We start from the raw sequence: 17,549 nt of genomic DNA on the forward strand, positions 1-17,549 counted from the left end.
AAATACTCAACTCACAATAGAAACTCTCACCTGGCAATGCACTGGATCTGGACATGTTCAAGATTATAAAATGTACCAAGCAAAATCAGAAAGACATTCATTCAAAGTATTATTAAACATGCACTGCAGATCATAATTAACCAAAAAATCAACTATCTGATCAAAACAATGAGATGGCTTTTTAAAAAGATTAAAATCAATATTCCTCTTTATAACAGTTTATTCCAAATGTAATTTTAGTTCTGCAATTTTATGTTAATTGGCTTTATCTTTTAATGCCACATAATCCTGTATTGCTTTCCAGAGATTCAATACTTGACTCCTTCATTAATTTTGAGAAAAGTGTTCCAGGAATCTTGGTTATGTTATTTTTTGCATAAAACAAATATTTTATTTTAAAATCTCATTGAAAACTACTGAAATATTCTTGTGAATGGGAAAGCTAAGCTGCCTTTCTCTAGTAACTACCTAACCTGTTTTGCTAATTAGATGACAGTGGTAGGCAGACATCTTTCATGACATCCTCAAACTCGTCCAGACTGAACCAGCCAGATCTGGACCCTATAAATTTCATCCCAACTTTGGCCAAACGGGGCCCTACAATTGGCCTCAGTGCCCTTAAATTAGGTTGGGGGGGCGGGGGGGGGGAAATCAGCCAGAGTTCTTCAATCCTGGTTGCTGTCGAGCGATGCATAGCCGAGAATCCAGTTGTGGAGACAGTGGGCTGAATTTTGCCGTCAGCAAGCAGGGGGCGGGGCCTGCGCGCCGAAGCACAAAATGACGTCAGTGTCATCCCGCCCTATTTAAATCTTCAGGAAGGCGGTGGTGCAGCAAAATCAACTGCCGGCCCGCCGACCTGTCAATGGCCAATTGAGGCCATCGACAGGGTAGTTAAATCAATTAAAGGCCCTGCCCGTCCAATCTTAAGGTTGGCGGGCAGGCCAGGAGCCCCGGCGGGGAATAGAAAATACATGAAACCTCATCCACTGGCGGGATGAGGTTTCATGTCGGGATTTAAAAAGTTGAATAAAGTTTTAATGAAATTTATTAACATATCCCATCTGGTGTGACATTGTCACCATGAGGGGGACACGTTAAGGATTTTTCTCCTATTTTTAATGCTTATACAACTGTCAGCGATCTCCCTGAAGCATTACTTAGCCTCAGGGAGATGTGTGTTCTTTCGTGCGCATGCGCGAGAGAGCGCACTCTCACATTTGGGGAATACCCCCCGCCCACACAAGAAGCGCAAAATGCTTCCCGCCGGACATCACGCTGGACGGGCCTTAATTGGCCCGCCCACTTAAAATGGCGGCGGGACCCGCTTCTCTGGCAGAGATCAGCTACCCGCCCGCTGGAGATTGCGTCAGGCCCGCCCGCCCGGTAGGCAGAAAATTCTGTCCATTGAGTGAGTTTAAGGTTGGGTTTGACTGTAACACCAGTCAAATAGCTTGTTGGCATTCAGGCTCTGGTACTTATGGAAAGGTGAAGAGGGACTAACATGGATGTCTTGCTGATTTTAACAGCAAGACATCATGATCAATTTTTAATTCTGTTTCTCGCTTGATAGCCAGGCAGAAGAGCCAGCATGGTACTGAAGCAGTCGGTGTCCATATGCAGCAAGATCTGGACAACATTCAGGCTTGGGCTGAGGAGTGGCAAGTAACATTCGTGCCACACAAATGCTAGACATTGACCATCTCCAGCAAGGGAAAATCTAACCATCTCCCCATGACATTCAATAGCATTACCAACACTGAATCCCCCACTAAAAACATCTTGGAGTTTACATTGACCAGAAACTGAACTGGACTAGCCTAATAAATGCTGTGGCTACAAGACCAGGTCAGAGGCTAGGAATTATGCCGTGAGTAACTCACTTCCTGACTCCCAAAGCCTGAGCGCCTACAAGGCATCAGTCAGGAGTATGCTGGAGTACTCTCCATTTGCCTGGAGGAGTGCAGTTCCAACAACACTCCAGAAGCTTGACACCATCCAAGACAAAGCAGCCCAGTTGATTGCCACCACATCCACCACAATAAGCATTAAATCCTTCCACCACTGGCAGCAGTGTGTACCATCTACAAGATGCACTGCAGTAACTCACCAAGGCTCCTCCAACAGCACCTTCTAAACCCGTGGCCTCTACCACCTGGAAGGACCAGGGGCAGCAGATGTCAGACCACCACCTGCAAATTCCTCTCCAAGTCACATATCATCCTGACTTGGAACTGTAGCGCTGTTCCTTCACCGTAGCAGGGTCAAAATCCTGGAATTCCCTTCCTAATAGCTCTGCGGGTGTTCTTGCAACATGCGTTGCAGCAATTAAAATGGCTCCCCAGCCACTTCTCAAGGGCAAAATGGGATGGGCAATAAATGCTGGCCCAGCCAGCAACACCCACACCCTGTGGAAGAATAAATAAAAGAGAATGGAAAAATTGGATTTAGCGGGATGAGGTTGGGGCTTGGAGTCTTGTCTTGTGACTGAAGTTTTAGCCAATTTGATCCACTCCTGCTCGCTATGGGTGGGAGGAGTGGTGTAATAGCAACTCCTGGGTCTATACGAAGAATCAGGAACATTTAGTAACATACTACACTTAGAACACCCATCTAACGGCCACATTATTGATGGAGATGAGTGGAAGAGGGAGTGGGAGTGGGGGAAGATGTAGAGACTGGAATCGCAGAAGTGATGGTTTTCTGCAAGTGCCACTGAATTTAACATCAGGACCCTATTTAAATTTTTGGAAACTGGCTACTGGCTGCAAGAGCAGATTAGCCAACTAGCAGCCCTCCGAATCTGCCTCCCATTTATGAAATTTTAAACTCATTGCCTGACCTGGGTGTTTAAAATTGCTCCCAATATGTCTGAAATTGAGATATTTTTAAATAGCAAGAATTAGTTAAAATTTAATGTTGTGACTGCAGTGAAGTGTACTCTGTCCTGAAGTACAAGATGTGGACATTTCGCATTGTACCCTAAATGGCGAGCCCTTCACCTGAATATTCCATGGGGAAAGTGGATGTTCCCAGAGATAGAAAAATCAGAGAATCAGCCATTCTTGCTTAACATCCAATAAAGATCTAAGAATAAGACTGCCTGACTGCCCTTTCAGCTAGAGAATGGCTTGTCTTTTCAACAGGAGGGGAAATTAATAAAAAAGGGGAGAAAAATCTAACTTTGATTAATTCAAGTTATTGCACTATGAGGAATAGGCGAGTTACCAGTCTTGTTATGAACTTAGAAAAACAGCTTTACACTTCCCAAAATGTATGATTATCTCTTGGAAATTTTGTGTCATAGGCACTGTGCTGCAAATTGACTTGTACAGGTTTTGGCTTTGCTGCTTTGTTCCTACTGGGTCACTTTTCATCAGATTCAGAAGCAGCAAATTAACATCGAGCTAAAGGCTCTTCAAATCTCAGTAATACCATCTGGCCAGCTGTGCACTGCATACATTTACTATAAGCAAGTGGCCAGAGGATCAGATGCTGTTTTGTTGGTTTTGACCTGCACAAAGATCACGTGAGAGAAAAAAAAACAAGAAAAAAACCTAAACAATCATTTACCACTTTCACGTTTGATGACTGTGGACCAGAGAAAAGTGAAAAAGAAAAAAAGGACGGAAAATGAGTAAAAAATAGAAAACAGAAATACAATCACAATCATTCAATAAATTTTATTGAAATAAAACCAACAGAAACAATTATAACCTGGAATATACTGGTTAACTGATCTACAAAGTTACACAAAAAGCCAAACTCAACAAAGTGAAGAAATTAAAGTAAAATATATTAGGATGTTGGGTATAAGTCTGTTGTGGAAACAATAGATTCTCTGCCTCACCAATGCTTTTACACAACTACACCACTGCTTTTACACAACATCAATGAGAACGCTTTAATTATTTTCTCATAAAGAAGTTATAGGCCAGAACTTTTCACTGAGTGGGCAGGTGCATGCCCAACCCACACAAATGTAAAGTAACGTGTGATGATGTCGGGCAAGCATCCCAACGTCATCGCGCACTCGCATAATATTTCGGTTGGCGGGCATGTGCTAAACTCGGAAGCGCGCCCCGGTTGACATTTAAGAGGGCTATTACGCCCATTAATGGATTTTTTGCTGCCCGTCCAACGTTATGGTTCACGGGAGGGTGAATCGGCCAGGTGGCCTTTGCATTTCTCAGGAAACCTCATCCAAGGGTGGGATGAGATTTCCGTTATTAAATTAAAAAAAAATCTACGCACAGAATTTTTATAATGTTTATGCTGGTGTTGCGTGGACATTTTTTTTCTGGATATAAAAATATTTGACACTTTTGGAAGTCTTCAGCTCCCTGAGGCAGCCCTCTTGCCTTCAGGGAGCTCTCTGTGAGCGCTCCCCTGTGCCGACTTCAGTGTTTGCCCTCCCCTAACCCAGGCAGTGCTGATCATATCAGCAAGCGCTGCATGCTGGCTGGCTGTTAATTGGCCAGCTAGCGTGAAATTGCAGTCGGGGGCCAATCGTGGGTGGTGGTCTGTTCTCAGGCTGCTCCCTGGCCCACTGATTCCGTCCACATGCTGACCTAAAAACCCTGCCCATAGTTTCACAGGTATAATTTTGTTATTTCCACATTTCAGATTTTTTTTTCACTGGTTTATTAGTTCTGAGGCATAATACATAGCTACTTACTGGTCCCATCTTCTGTGACCATGCCTAGGCCTTCAGCCTTATTCTGTCTTTCAAAAGCATTGAGATCCAGCACACTGTGAACAAATAATTTCCACAACTGATAAGACGCAGGACTTGAAAAGTTAACAACTTTATTTACTCTACATTTCAACGACCAGGATTTTACGGCCCCGCTGCAGTGTGTCTCCTCTCCAGCGGATGCGGCGAGCCGCTGAAATCTCCATTCAGTTGGGCAGGACTGTAATATCCTGCTAGGTGGGAGAGGCTGTGAAATCCTGGCCAACATCTTGAAGTCTAAGGGCATGGCAGAACACTTGAGGATTTCATTATTACTAAGTTTCTGCTCTTGACCTGGCCCTGGTGGTTTTTTTTTGGTGCTGCAGTTCTTTTTGTTGCAGCATGAAGGGTATATAAAGGTATATAAATAGTTTCAGATTAATGCCTGAAGCAGAGAAAGATACAGGGCTATGGGGAGAGAGAGAGAGCAAGTTGTAGAGTTAGTCTTCGATTGGTTTAGCAAAGGGCAAGCACAGACATTAGCAACGTTCCCTGTAAGCTGGGTGGCTGTGCAGCAACCTGAAAGTTCCCGCATAGGCAGCACATAAGTGGCTCCCTTTGCGGTACTGCACAGCTGTGCAAATAGATTTAAGAGGCCCGTGCACTTAAACAAATCACTCGGTACTCTCCAAAAAAAAAATGATGAGTGAATGGCTTTCTGTCCTGTAGATGTCTATAGTTCTATAAAATAAGAAATGTCTTACGTCCATTTCACCATAAATTCTTATTTTCTAATGCAAACATTTCAAAACAACTGTTTGGACTGTAAAAGGTTGGACCTGTCCTCCTTATTCAGGAATAATCTTTTTATTGACTACAAACATTCTTGTGCTCTTATCAAAGATTGTAGGGAGAAGTCTATGTGCGGAATCGCGATGAAGTGTTGGGAGTTGGCTGGAGAGCCGCTGAGAGACCCGCACTGTTTCTTTTTGGGAAGGCCTGCCATACTACATACCAATCAGGCATTGGCGAGGCCAATGGTGGGCCTTCCCCTGGAATCAAAATTCTCATCAAGAGCTGCTAGCCAATTAGAGGCCGGAAGCTCTTGGGCTCAGCAGCTCCAATGGGGAGGCCATGATTGCTGCTGGGAGGACATACTCTGGAGTCCCAGGATTGCGGAGCGACCCAGGCCACAGGTTACTAGTTGGGGGGGGTGCGGGAAGGGATGCGGTGTTGCGGGAAGGGATGCGGTGTTGCGGGAAGGGATGCGGTGTTGCAGGGTGGTGGCTCTCAGCTGGCCTCTCCCCACCCTTCCCAATGTCCAGTCACTCAATCAGCCACCGAGTGTCTTTGATTGAGGGAGCCCTCCACCCACCCACCACCCCAGAAGTGACAAGCAGCCTGCACAGGTTTACCTGTCGCATGCTGCAGGGCGAGAGGCCCACCTGAAACTGGCGGTGGGATGAGGCCCTTAAGTGGTCATTAATTGGCTACTTCAGGGCCTCAGTTGGTGGAATTGGCAGGGGGGCAGGAAGGTTGACCATGGGCCTTGCTGCCCAGAACTTAATTCTGGCGGAGGTGGGGTCCTGGTAAGCCACCATCCCACGAAATTACATGCCCTTCTTGCCTTTAAGTTCACCACCAGCAAGAGCTGTGCGGCCCTTTTTCTCCCTCAGTTTTAATGCATAAATCCTGTTGATAGAATCAAAAACAATGCCAAAGGTAGAAGGGACATGGTTAATATAAGTGTCAGTGAAACCAATCCTGTATCTACAGGTACATAATGAGATTGGCAGCATATATAAATGATATTCATATTTTGGCAAATGTTATTGAAAACATCATAATTGTCTAATAAAATTTCCAAGAGGATAGCAATGAACACTTGTTAGTGTTTATGTCCATTCTCTTCACAGTGATGGATGACAGCATGGGAAGGCTTACTATTTTTACAGTGCATCAACCAATATGTCCAGGTTCTTATTGGTTAACAATAATAGCACTCATCAGATGTGATTTAAATCACACCCGGCATGGTGCTCATTACATAAAACTGCGGTTATAGAATGAGTGGGAAGAGTGAAGGAAAATGAAAATCTAATTTTGGAGAAGCTGATAAAATTATTTCCTATAGTTCACACGTAAATTTCTGTCTAGGAATACATGACACTCTGAATATCTGCCCTGACAACATATAACCTTGTGTGAAGTACTTATTTCTCTATCTATTATGCTCTATAAACTGTGAATGAAAATGACATTAGTGTGAAACACAAGATCAGTTTTGCACTTATCTTAATCATTTCTACCTCATATACACTGCTGTTCCATGCTTTCTTGATGCTGTAGATACTCTGACTTCGTTTTTCTCCCATTCCTTATAGATAAGCAATGTGAAAAGTGACTTGTCAGCCTGAGTTTACAAGAGTAATTTTAATCCCAGGTAACTGGTGGTTTAGGGTTTGTTGAGAGGCAAGGTTTTTTATAATCTCAAATCCGATCCAACCTGGTTTGAAATAAGGCAGGACGGGGCCAAGCAACCAACCAGCTCCCAGGAGATGGCCTCCCCTATAAGGAGAGGTGAGCGCCTCATTTAACCTGTGCTACAGGTTTAACCCTGGCCAGCTGGGTTTCTCAGGCCTGGGAAAGCCTGGCAGCTCAAGGGAGGAGAGGAAAGCTTGGAGAAAATGTAAGAACCTTTACAACACTGCTTGTGTCTCAGAAGCAGCCACCTACCAAGCTACTTTCTTCCCTGCCATCCAAAGACATCCTTGCACTCAGATCAGGGATCAACCTGCACCACCCCACACCCTCAAAAGGATTCAGACCTCATTCCTGCATTCTCTGCTGATGTAGAAGCAGGTTCCTTATCTTCCCCTGTGGCCTCCTCCAGTGTATCCCTCACCCAACAGTGAATTGGAATTGGAAAATTCAGTCAGCCTCTATCGATAGATCTTAATAGGCCATAAATCCCCTTAGTTGGCTAGCCATCACTTGCTGGTGGGGTAGCTCTTCTGACCTCTATCCTGCCTTGGGAAGACCGGCATTCTGGCTGACAGAGCGAATTTTCACACCCAGCCCCCTCCGCACTCACCCTCCTCCTGCCCCCACCCCAGCAGTGCTGAGCGCTGTAGCGCGCGTTTCACACTGGTTGACTGTTAATTGGCCAGCCAGCGTGAAATTGAGGTCGGGGCCCGATCGCGGACGGCAGTCGGCTACGTGACTGCTCCTAGGCCTGCCAGCCCAACAAGGTAAAAATCCTGGCCATGAAGGCAAAAGCTCCGCTCAATGAAAACCCTTTATAGTTTTAAAAACCTTCTTTTATCCCTTTTCTTTTCCAGTGGAAATAGTCCCAATATCTCTGATCTCTCCTCATAAATTTCCATCTCAGGCATAATGCTGGTTCTAGTATTACAACATAGCGACACTTTATTGTCTAACCAGAACTCTATCTTTTGAGGGTGTAACAGGAGTAGTAAATTTGGCAGCAACTTTGCATGAACCTAATGATATTGCATTAGTTTCGTCAATGATTTATGTTGATAATGGTGTAACCAAATTAACAACCTTTACTATAGAACATTCTTGTACACTGGGGATAAAATTGAAAGCTCGCAACATTTTAACGCACACAATGTACCTTGAAATATCACAGAAATGAACCACAGAAATCCACTCACCTGCAGGTTTGCATGAGAACTTGCACACTTTGGAAGAAACCAATGTCCTTTTTCTCTTTCAGGTAGTCTAGCATTTTCTAAACAAAGAGTACAACACTTTAACATTTTTAACCTGATTACTTAGTGCATTTTTGAATGTTTCGATGCAACTCACACTGCAATTCAGCCTTCGGGCTGTGAACGTATTTCTTGAATAAAATACCATTATTACTAACAATTCAGTGGACAACTGTATAGTGCTGCGGTTAACTTAATCGATTGTACAACTGCGATTATATTTTTCTGATATCACAATCACCCGCCTTCATATTTTATCTCTCTCATAACTGCAAAAATATACCTTGCATTATGATAATGAACAAATGATATTCAGTATAAAAATACTGAATAAGGCAATAATAATATTAATGTATAATCATTTTCACCTGTTGAACCTCACAGTTACCGCCATTCAGAATCGAAATACCAAGTTTCAGGGTTGAGGAGACCATTACACCCGGCTCACCTGAAAAATGGGGAAGGAGAAAAATATTGGCAAAAGAGTCATCTGCTGCTTTTTCAGGAATAGAACTTAACTGAAGCTAAAGAGGTTGCTGTCTTACAATACTGCTGTAACCTTGTTCTAAGTTTCAGTTTCATACACCAATGTCTTTTTGTGAAGTTACTTCTGAGGGCAAGTAACAAGGACACTGTTTGTACTGTCATCATAGTGCTTTATTATTTGGACTTGCATGGGGTGAAAAAGAAACAACTTAGAAGGCACTGGCCCAGAAATTGGGTAGCATAGCACCCTCCTACTATCCCAAAATGGCAGTCAGGAAATGTGAGCATATTTTGGACTGTAAGTCCCCGACCTTCCATGTTTGTCAAGGGGAAATGAGGGGTATTCTTTACCCACCCTTAGAGCAGGTTAGGTAGTTGCATATGTCGTTGCAGCAAGACTAGTGTTTTCTGAAGCAGCCAGCACCATTGCTTGCTGCTCTCAATAAAACAAACCCTATCGAGTCACTGCAGCAAAAAAAAGCTCAGTTATATTCCTCTGACTGTGGGGCGGGGAGGAGTAGGAATGCTCCTCCTGACATCACACTATACCGTCTTCAGATCGCTGCAACTCTTGGCTCACTGGCCCTGACTTCCCTCTGTCTCATCCCTGAGGCTCAAATACAAAGAACTGGATGAACTAGATGTAGCTTAAATTTTGTACAGCATATACTTCACCCTGCAGAAATCCATTATCGTTATGTAGGTGACATACAGATACAAAGTGGGTGTTGGCACCTTATTTGGGTCTTCTAGCACTGCCGCAGGTTAGACATTACATTGGTGAAATTGAAAAATAGGCTTATTTTAAAATTCACATACTTTAAAATCCATACCTTTGCAAGCACTAATCATTTGCAGAACCATCTCAGCAGCTCCGCGGCTGTGCAATCTGGATTGCTGGTACAGCAATCTTTGCTTTTCCATCTCCTTTTCCTAAGAGGATAGATAGTGCAAAAGCATAAATTTTCTCAGCCTAGTAATAAGAAAATATTAATTCTCTTGCAGTCCTTGAGGCCTAATATGTTGTCAAAAACAAAACAACGAATGCATGTCGACCACGTCAAATCTTCAATAGCTTAGCAGTGATGCAGATGAAGTTGAGGTATATAATGCAACCCTATTGCACTACTGCAACCATGATTTAGGGTTACTTCAACTGAATACAAGGCTTCTGCACTCCTTCATTTCCTCCAAGGTTCTTGTGATTGGCTGCTGAAACTTCAGTAGAAGCCAGTTGAAAGCCCCAGGTAATATTTTGTCATAAATTTGTAGCTGGCAGCTGGCCAGATTGAAAAGGCGTCTGGCTATCAGGTGAAAAGGCTTGAGACACAAGCCTTGGGGAGGTGGTGGCATAGCAGTATTGTCACTGGACTGGTATTCCACAGTAATGCTCTAGGGACCTGGGTTTGAATCCCATCATGACAGATGGTGAAATTTGAATGAATTCAATAAAGATCTGGAATTAAAAGTGAAAACATTGCTAATTATTGTAAAAACCCATCAGCTTCACTTTATGGCTGGAAAAAGGGATTTGAATAGTTACTTGTTTGACCGGTGCAGACTCAATGGGCCAAAGGGCCTTTTTCTGTGCTGTAGATCTCTATGACTCTAATAAGGTCCATAACTGAGGTTTGCATTAATCTTCTGTTGAAGTTACAACAGAGGACGGGGAGAACCACTGAGGAAATTTCTGAAGTCCATCTCTTGTGTGCCTTGCTTTATATATAAACCCAGAACAGAAAAGTTACAAAAGGCAGATCCATCTCAAACAATAACAACTTGTGTACACAGGGCACCTTTAATATAATAACATGTCCCAAGGAGCTTCACAGCTCAAACTATTTCCACATAGGGAAATATTAGGACAGGTGACCAAAAGACCAAAAGCTTGGCCAGAGGTGAGTTTTAAGCAATGTCTTAGTGGAAGAGAGAGTTAGAGAGATGGAGAAATTTAGGGAGCAGAGTTTAGGACATAGGAAGCGGAAGACAAGACCACCAATAGTTGGGAGGTGAAGATCAGAGATGTACAAGAGGCCAGGATTTGAGGACAGTAGTGACCTTGGAAGGTTACAGGACTGCAGCAGGTTTCAGAGACAGGGAAGGACTTGGCCATGGAGGGATTTGAAAACAGAATTTTAAAATCAAGGCATTGCTAGACTGGAAGCCAATGTAGATCGGTGAGGACAGGGGTGACGAATGAACAGGGATTGATGCAAGTTAGTATACTGAAAAACAGGAGAGTGGCAGAGATGCTTAATAAGTATAATGGTTTTTGCAGAGGAAAGTGAGAATACAGGACTGGAGGAGAATATGGAAGAGCCACTGTTGGAGATAAATATTCAAAAGAATCTTTTATGAAAGAATGTTAATGGAACTAGAAATAGAAAAGTCACCAGGCTAAGATCATGTGCATTTGAGGTGTGGGGAGGAGATACTGGGGTATTAACAAAAAAAAAAAAACTTAGGATGGACGGGTAATAAATGTTATATACTAGCTCAGAGAGGAATGGGATAACTCAGGAAAATGTATGCATTTTGGTCTATGTCTGTGGTGCATAACCCTTGAGAATCCATAATACAAGATGAGATTGAAAAGGAGCTAAGTAGGGCACATGCACAAAAGAGAGTTATACTCGGCTAATTTATTTTTTTAACGTAAGCATGCTACATAAAGGGATTAGCAGTATTGATATGCTACATTTTAGAGTGGAGCTGTACCTATACAGGCAGCTGCTTGGAGTTTACGATTTTCAGTTAGTGTAAAGATACACACAAATTCTTCAGCTGTCTGATTGCTTTTATTTGATGGACGGGAACTGGATTTCAGAACTTATACTGTTTGAAAATTCTGTAATCCGTTACAGACTTACTTCAAAGGTAAGTTCTACATCTTCCACATCTTCTTCCTCACCATCTTCCTCCTTGATATGGCAACTCTGAAATCAAAAAATATGACAGTTAAAGTCCAATCTGTAACTTATTAGCTTTAACAATAGAAAGGGCCAGAGTAGGATTTGGGCTACAAAATTAGCACAAAATGTATAAGTTCCCTATAGTTTCATACTTCGCTTATAGCTTTTACAAAGTAAATTAATAGAATATAATTTCATAATTGCTGGATGCAAACACATACTTGTTTTTCTTTTGATAGTTACTACAGAAACTCAGTCCTCTGATATAAATAAAACTGACAGTCGAATTACAACAACTGAGGATGATTGCAGCAGCTTGAATACTTTTTTTTACACCCACTCTTGAATTGTGACTTGTTACTCGCTTTGTTCTCTTGTGGCCATCATTTGTGTACGAGCCTTGTCAACGGGCTACTTAGCTGACAAGAACAACTCAGTCAAGGGCTACGCTATCTTCAGTTAACACCTATACATATGGATTTCCAGCAAGGCACTGGATAGTGGTCTGGAGGGGGAAACTGAATAATTTTCCTCATGACTCTGTAGGCCAATGACAGCAGCTCGGCTACTGTCCTGGTTGAGATTAGGCAACAAGGCAGATTGGGAATGAAACCCATATCTTCCAGGTACGTGGTTCAGCTTTAGTACCAAAGTGACAATTTGATAGATCCCCAGTCAAGGGACTGGAAAATGAGTCAGAACATGCTTGTGTCTGAACTTCTTTCCATTTTTAAAGACAGCCTTTGTGTTTTCAAGAACTCCAGATGTCTCAAAGTACTTTACAGCCAACTTCTGCAGCGTGGTCACATTTGTAATGTAGGAAACACATCAGCCAATTTGTGCACAGCAAACTCCCACAAATAGCAATGTGATAATGGCCAGATAATCTGTTTTCTTTTGTCAAATGAGGTGTAAATATTGGCCTTGGCACCAAGGACCCCTGCTCTTCTTCAAAATTGCACAATAGGATCTTTTACATCCACCCAATCAGGCAGATGAGGCCTTGATTTAACATCTCATCCAAAAGATGGCACTCTGACATCCCTCAGTACCTCATTGGAGTGTCATCCTAGATTTATTTGGTTCCAGCAGTGCTACTGGAGAGGAGAAAGTCATGACTAGATCTTCTGTGCCTGTTAAAGGAGGAATGTTAGGGGAAGTTCACACTGAAAGCAGAATTAGCTTGAGTTTTGCAGATGTCTTAGACCTTGCCAGGTAATTGAACCTAGATGAAATTAATAGCTTTACTGTAACAGCGTTATGGCTCTCATTGGAGCTGAATATCCCTAGAAGGCACAAGTTCTTTCTATTGGAAAGGGACTCCAAGTGCCCCTTGTGCACTGGCTGCATGCCACTTGCCTATTCTATTGCAGGATTGAAATGGATGCTACTGATATGCACTTACAGGCATGAAACATTCGTCCCGAACAAACTAATGGTCTTGATACTCAAAATTTGGGATGCCCTCACTGTCTTGGGGCATGTGCTATTACTTTACTTAAGTGTGGAGCTTTGACCCTGGGATTTCAGACAGGCCGGGTGGAATCGTCCCAGTTTTGTACAGTGCTATAGCGGGCATAAAATAGGACGTTTCACCTGCTGGCCTTAATAGCAGGTTTTTGCACCATATTGTCCCATTCCTGGTACATTCCACCTCATTAATAACACATTCCTGGAAACACACTAGGTCACAGACAGGGCAACCTCTGATTCGCCTGTCCCAACGTCACCTCAGGCCTTCAGTAGTCCAAGCGTTATATTTAAAGGGTGCCCCTGCACAGAGTTAGCACTCTCCAAGGGATTGAAAGCTGCTGCAAAGTCATGGCTGCCAAAGGAAGAAAATGTGCTGCTCCCAAATTCAGTGATGCCTCCCTCGGATGCCTACTGGACGCAGTGGAGACGTGCTGTGAAGTGCTCTACCCAGAGTCTGGGCAAAGACCAGCAAGCAAGGTCACCAATCCAGCCTGGGAGGCGGTGGCAGTGGTGGTCAGTGCCAATGCCCTGCAAAAGAGGACAGTCACCCAGTGCCAAAAGAGGATGAATGATCCTCCGTTCCGCCAGGGTAAGTCATTCTTCTCATCACTTTCAACTCAGACTCATAAACCCATCACACATCTACAGGAATTTCACTCTCTGCCAGTTCAAGGGATATCACCATTCACCCTCCAACACACACCTTCATCTGTCCTGCAGATCGTGTCCTCATCCTGCCCATGGCACCACTCACACATGCCAGGCATTCTTTTCATCTGGCCTGGCAAACATCCTGCTTACACTCTCTCCATCTGTCTTCATGCAGGACAAGCTGGCACACAACAAAAGTGAGAGGTTGCAGACTGGTGGAGGAATGCCTGACATCGAGGTCCTCACAGACTTTGAAAATAGAGTCATCCAGCTGGCTGACGACATCCAGTATCATTCCTGTGCTGACGCTGAGGTTGGCGGAGCTCAACCAAGTGAGGATCCATCAGACAACCATGCTGTGAGTGAGTTTCCCTATTCCACAGGCCTCTGCCATGCACTAATTATCTATCCTTGTTTTCGGAGGCACATCGGGGAAGCAGCCGAGGAGGTCCATATGCCAGGAACTTGGCTCAAGCCCCAAAGACACCTCGGAAGAAGACACCCTAATTGAGGACCCGTCACAGTACTCACTCACACCCTCCACCGCTGCAGATCAGTAGGACCTAGTTCTACAGTAGCCTCAGGATCACAATCTGGTGAGCACTTCGCACCATCTGATTCCCAGAAGACAGCGGAAGGGACTTCCGTGGTTTCTGGCACTCAGGGAACTGCTGGAGGCCAGAAATTTGCGGAGTCTGATTAAGATGAGGAGCACCTGGACTTGGTCATACCTCAGTTGCTGGAGCTGCAAAGGCAAGCTCAGGAACATCAGGGAGGGATGTCAGCTGCACTCCTCAGATTGCAAGGCACAATGGCAGAGTCCACTCGCCTTCGGTCTGAGGTGATAGCACCAGCATACCAAAGCACTGAGATTAACATTGGTAGGATGGCAGCTGTCAGGGAGACCTTGGTCTAGGACATCAGACCTGTACTGCTGCGCAGGCTGAACTCCATCGCTGATGCTATAGTTGGACTCCAACAGTGTCAATACGAGAGGGGTGTGGGGAAGTTTGATCTCACTCTAGCTTCCCAGACTCCTCAAGGAATCAGCCAGGGGACATAGGGCACCCATAGGGAGGAGGATCAGGAGGTGCACACCCCAGGGCCATTCACCCAGGTGACTCCAGGGGTGTCCGGTCCATCCGAATCCCATCTCCCAGTGACCCCAAGTAGCTCCAGCATCACAGGGTGAGGAGGGTGCCACTGCCACACAGCAGGACCCCAAAAGCAGGTCTCGGCCCTCCAGAGGATGACCGTCAAGGTAATCAAAGCCAGGGCAGCAGACTGCCTCCATCTCCGCTGTGGATGTCCGGGGAACACCGAGACATAGTGGCAGCATTAGGAAAATTAGGAAGATGTCTTTGCATAGCCTGGTCATGGATGTTAATCAATTGTACATAATTTTCACTATTGTACATAAACTCCCAAAGATGTCTAAGGGTCCTTGTTATGATTAGCAGTGCTCGTGTCACTCAAATGTGTAACTTTGGTTCCTGCACAGGATCTCAGTACAGCGATTCTTCCCTGTGCAGTGTGTAATCTTCAGACCAAAGTGATGGTCTGGCTTCACACAGACTGGACACATTACTGATGCCTGCACCTTGGCGGTGCTGGTTATAGTTGCCAGAATGTTGTGGGCAGGCATCACAGAGTTCCCTAATTCTCTCGGTGTGCTCCCAGCACCTCTGAGGTGAGGCTGGTTCCCCAACTCATCAGCATTTGTGACTGGTGATGCGGTGCTCCTGGAGGGGTCTGGAGCTGAAGGCTGACAAAGGATCAGGTGCATGTAAAGTTTCACAGCTGCATCTCCATGATATGACCCTGATCACAGAGCGCAAGCAAGCTGCCCTCAGCCAGACAGGAGTCAGACATTCACAGAGGCTATGTGAAAATCTATGGTATATCCTCACTGCATGTTGTCATCATCCTCCTGGAATCTAGTGACTATTAAGGCCTCTGCATCTCCATAACATGAGCCTGAGCACTGAGGGTATGTGCCACACATCAGCCACACAGGAGTCAAACATTCACAGATGCAACGCCAGGATGTCAGGACTGTGCTTACTGCATCTCGTTATCATCCTCCACAAATCTTCCGGCTATGAGGGCCTCCTGAGCATGTCTGCCTTGTCTGGCCAGTGCGATGGCTTCATCGCTGGCATCGTCATAGTTATTCCCTTCGAAGCCCTCCGCATTGGAGGATAGATGAAGCTCCCCCATCTCCTCCTCAGCCAGGTCCTCCCCCGTTGCATCGCCAGGTTGTGGAGCGCAGAGCTAACGACGGTGATGTGCGACACCCTCTGGGGACTGTATTTCAGTCTCCATCGGACCTGTCGAGGCACTGGAACCTCATTTTCAAGGTGCCTATAGTTTGCTCCACCAAAGTCTGGGTTGCAGCTCGAGCCTTGTTATACCATCGCTCTGCTGCAGTCTGAAACTGTTGCACGGGCGTCATCGGCCATGTCCGCTGTGGGTAGCCCTTGACCCCCGAAAAGCCAACCCTGCAGCCTCTCTGGACCCTGGAATGTGTCAGGGATCTGAGACCTGCTAAGGATGTAGAGTCGTGGATGCTTCCTGGGAACCATGCGCAGACCTGTAGGAAGCGTGTGTGGTGGTCGCACACCAGCTGAACATTCAGCGAGTGGAAGCCCTTGCGGTTGGCGTAGTTGACTGCTTGTTGCCACAGAAATCTAAGCACTACTTGAGTGCAGTTGATGGCACTCTGTGCAAATCCCAGCGCTCTTGCTTCCTGGCTTTCTTGATCCCGGGTGAAATGCACAAAATTCTGTGCCTTTGCGAAAGTGGCGCCCCTGACCGCCAGGATACACTTGTACATGAAGCCTTGCCTTGCAAGATCCCGCAGAGGTCACCTGTGGAGCCCTGGAAGGAGCCACTGGAGTAAAGATTTGCGTGCCACGGTCACTTTCACAGCCACTGGCCTTGGATGCCCTCCATGTCCCTGTGGCGGTAAATCCTACAACAGGTGGCATATGTGACTGACCCACCAGTTCCCTGGACATGCATAGTTTTCAGTGACACTGGTTCCCGGTCATCTGCAGCAATGATGGGCGCCGTCTATAGAGCCTGGGTCAAGCAAAGATCCACAGTGGGACACTGGATCTTCAGCTGCCTCTGCAGCAGGCCCTGTCGCCTCTTCATCTTGAGGGAAGTGCTCCTCCCTCTGCCAAGCCAGGTGCCTCCGCTGCTTTCTTCTTCTTCTCTAATCTCTGTAAGCCATGAGAAATACCGCTAAATTACCAGACTCCATGATCTTGATGTTGTCCTTTTGCAGGGTCAAAGAAAGAGATGTGTGGGCTAGCATAGGTGTACTAAGAACCTCTCTCTGTTAAATCTGAAGGCCCCTTCATGCCTGCAGGAGACTGCTTGCCACCAGTTAGATGATCAGTGTGTAATACGCTCATTGGCTGTTCAAAACCCTACCCACCTCTGCCCCACTCCACTTGACCAACTGGCGACAGCTTTGGCCACTGGACTGCATGCTGTGCTCTCAACTCAGGCGCAGACATTCTCCTAACCAGCACTGCAAGGCTGCGCTGTTAACTTGAACCATGATGGATAATGATCCAAACCTTAATAAATACATTGCAAGGGGCTGAG

At 45.2% G+C, this 17,549-nt stretch overlaps 1 protein-coding gene across 1 annotated transcript in view; it reads right to left on the reverse strand.

Annotated features, from left to right (window-relative positions):
- Positions 1 to 17,549, reverse strand: part of LOC121272536 (ryanodine receptor 1-like) — a 467,552-nt gene that overhangs the window by 79,454 nt on the left and 370,549 nt on the right. Inside the window, exons 77-81 of the mRNA XM_041179156.1 lie at positions 11,766 to 11,831; positions 9,729 to 9,828; positions 8,778 to 8,857; positions 8,353 to 8,429; positions 4,676 to 4,749 (exon numbers count right to left, since the gene is read on the reverse strand). Of these exons, the coding sequence (XP_041035090.1) occupies positions 4,676 to 4,749; positions 8,353 to 8,429; positions 8,778 to 8,857; positions 9,729 to 9,828; positions 11,766 to 11,831 (397 nt within the window). The remainder of the gene's footprint in view (positions 1 to 4,675; positions 4,750 to 8,352; positions 8,430 to 8,777; positions 8,858 to 9,728; positions 9,829 to 11,765; positions 11,832 to 17,549) is intronic.

Source organism: Carcharodon carcharias, chromosome 34 (genome assembly GCF_017639515.1).
Source record: "Carcharodon carcharias isolate sCarCar2 chromosome 34, sCarCar2.pri, whole genome shotgun sequence".
Classification (NCBI taxonomy): domain Eukaryota; kingdom Metazoa; phylum Chordata; class Chondrichthyes; order Lamniformes; family Lamnidae; genus Carcharodon; species Carcharodon carcharias.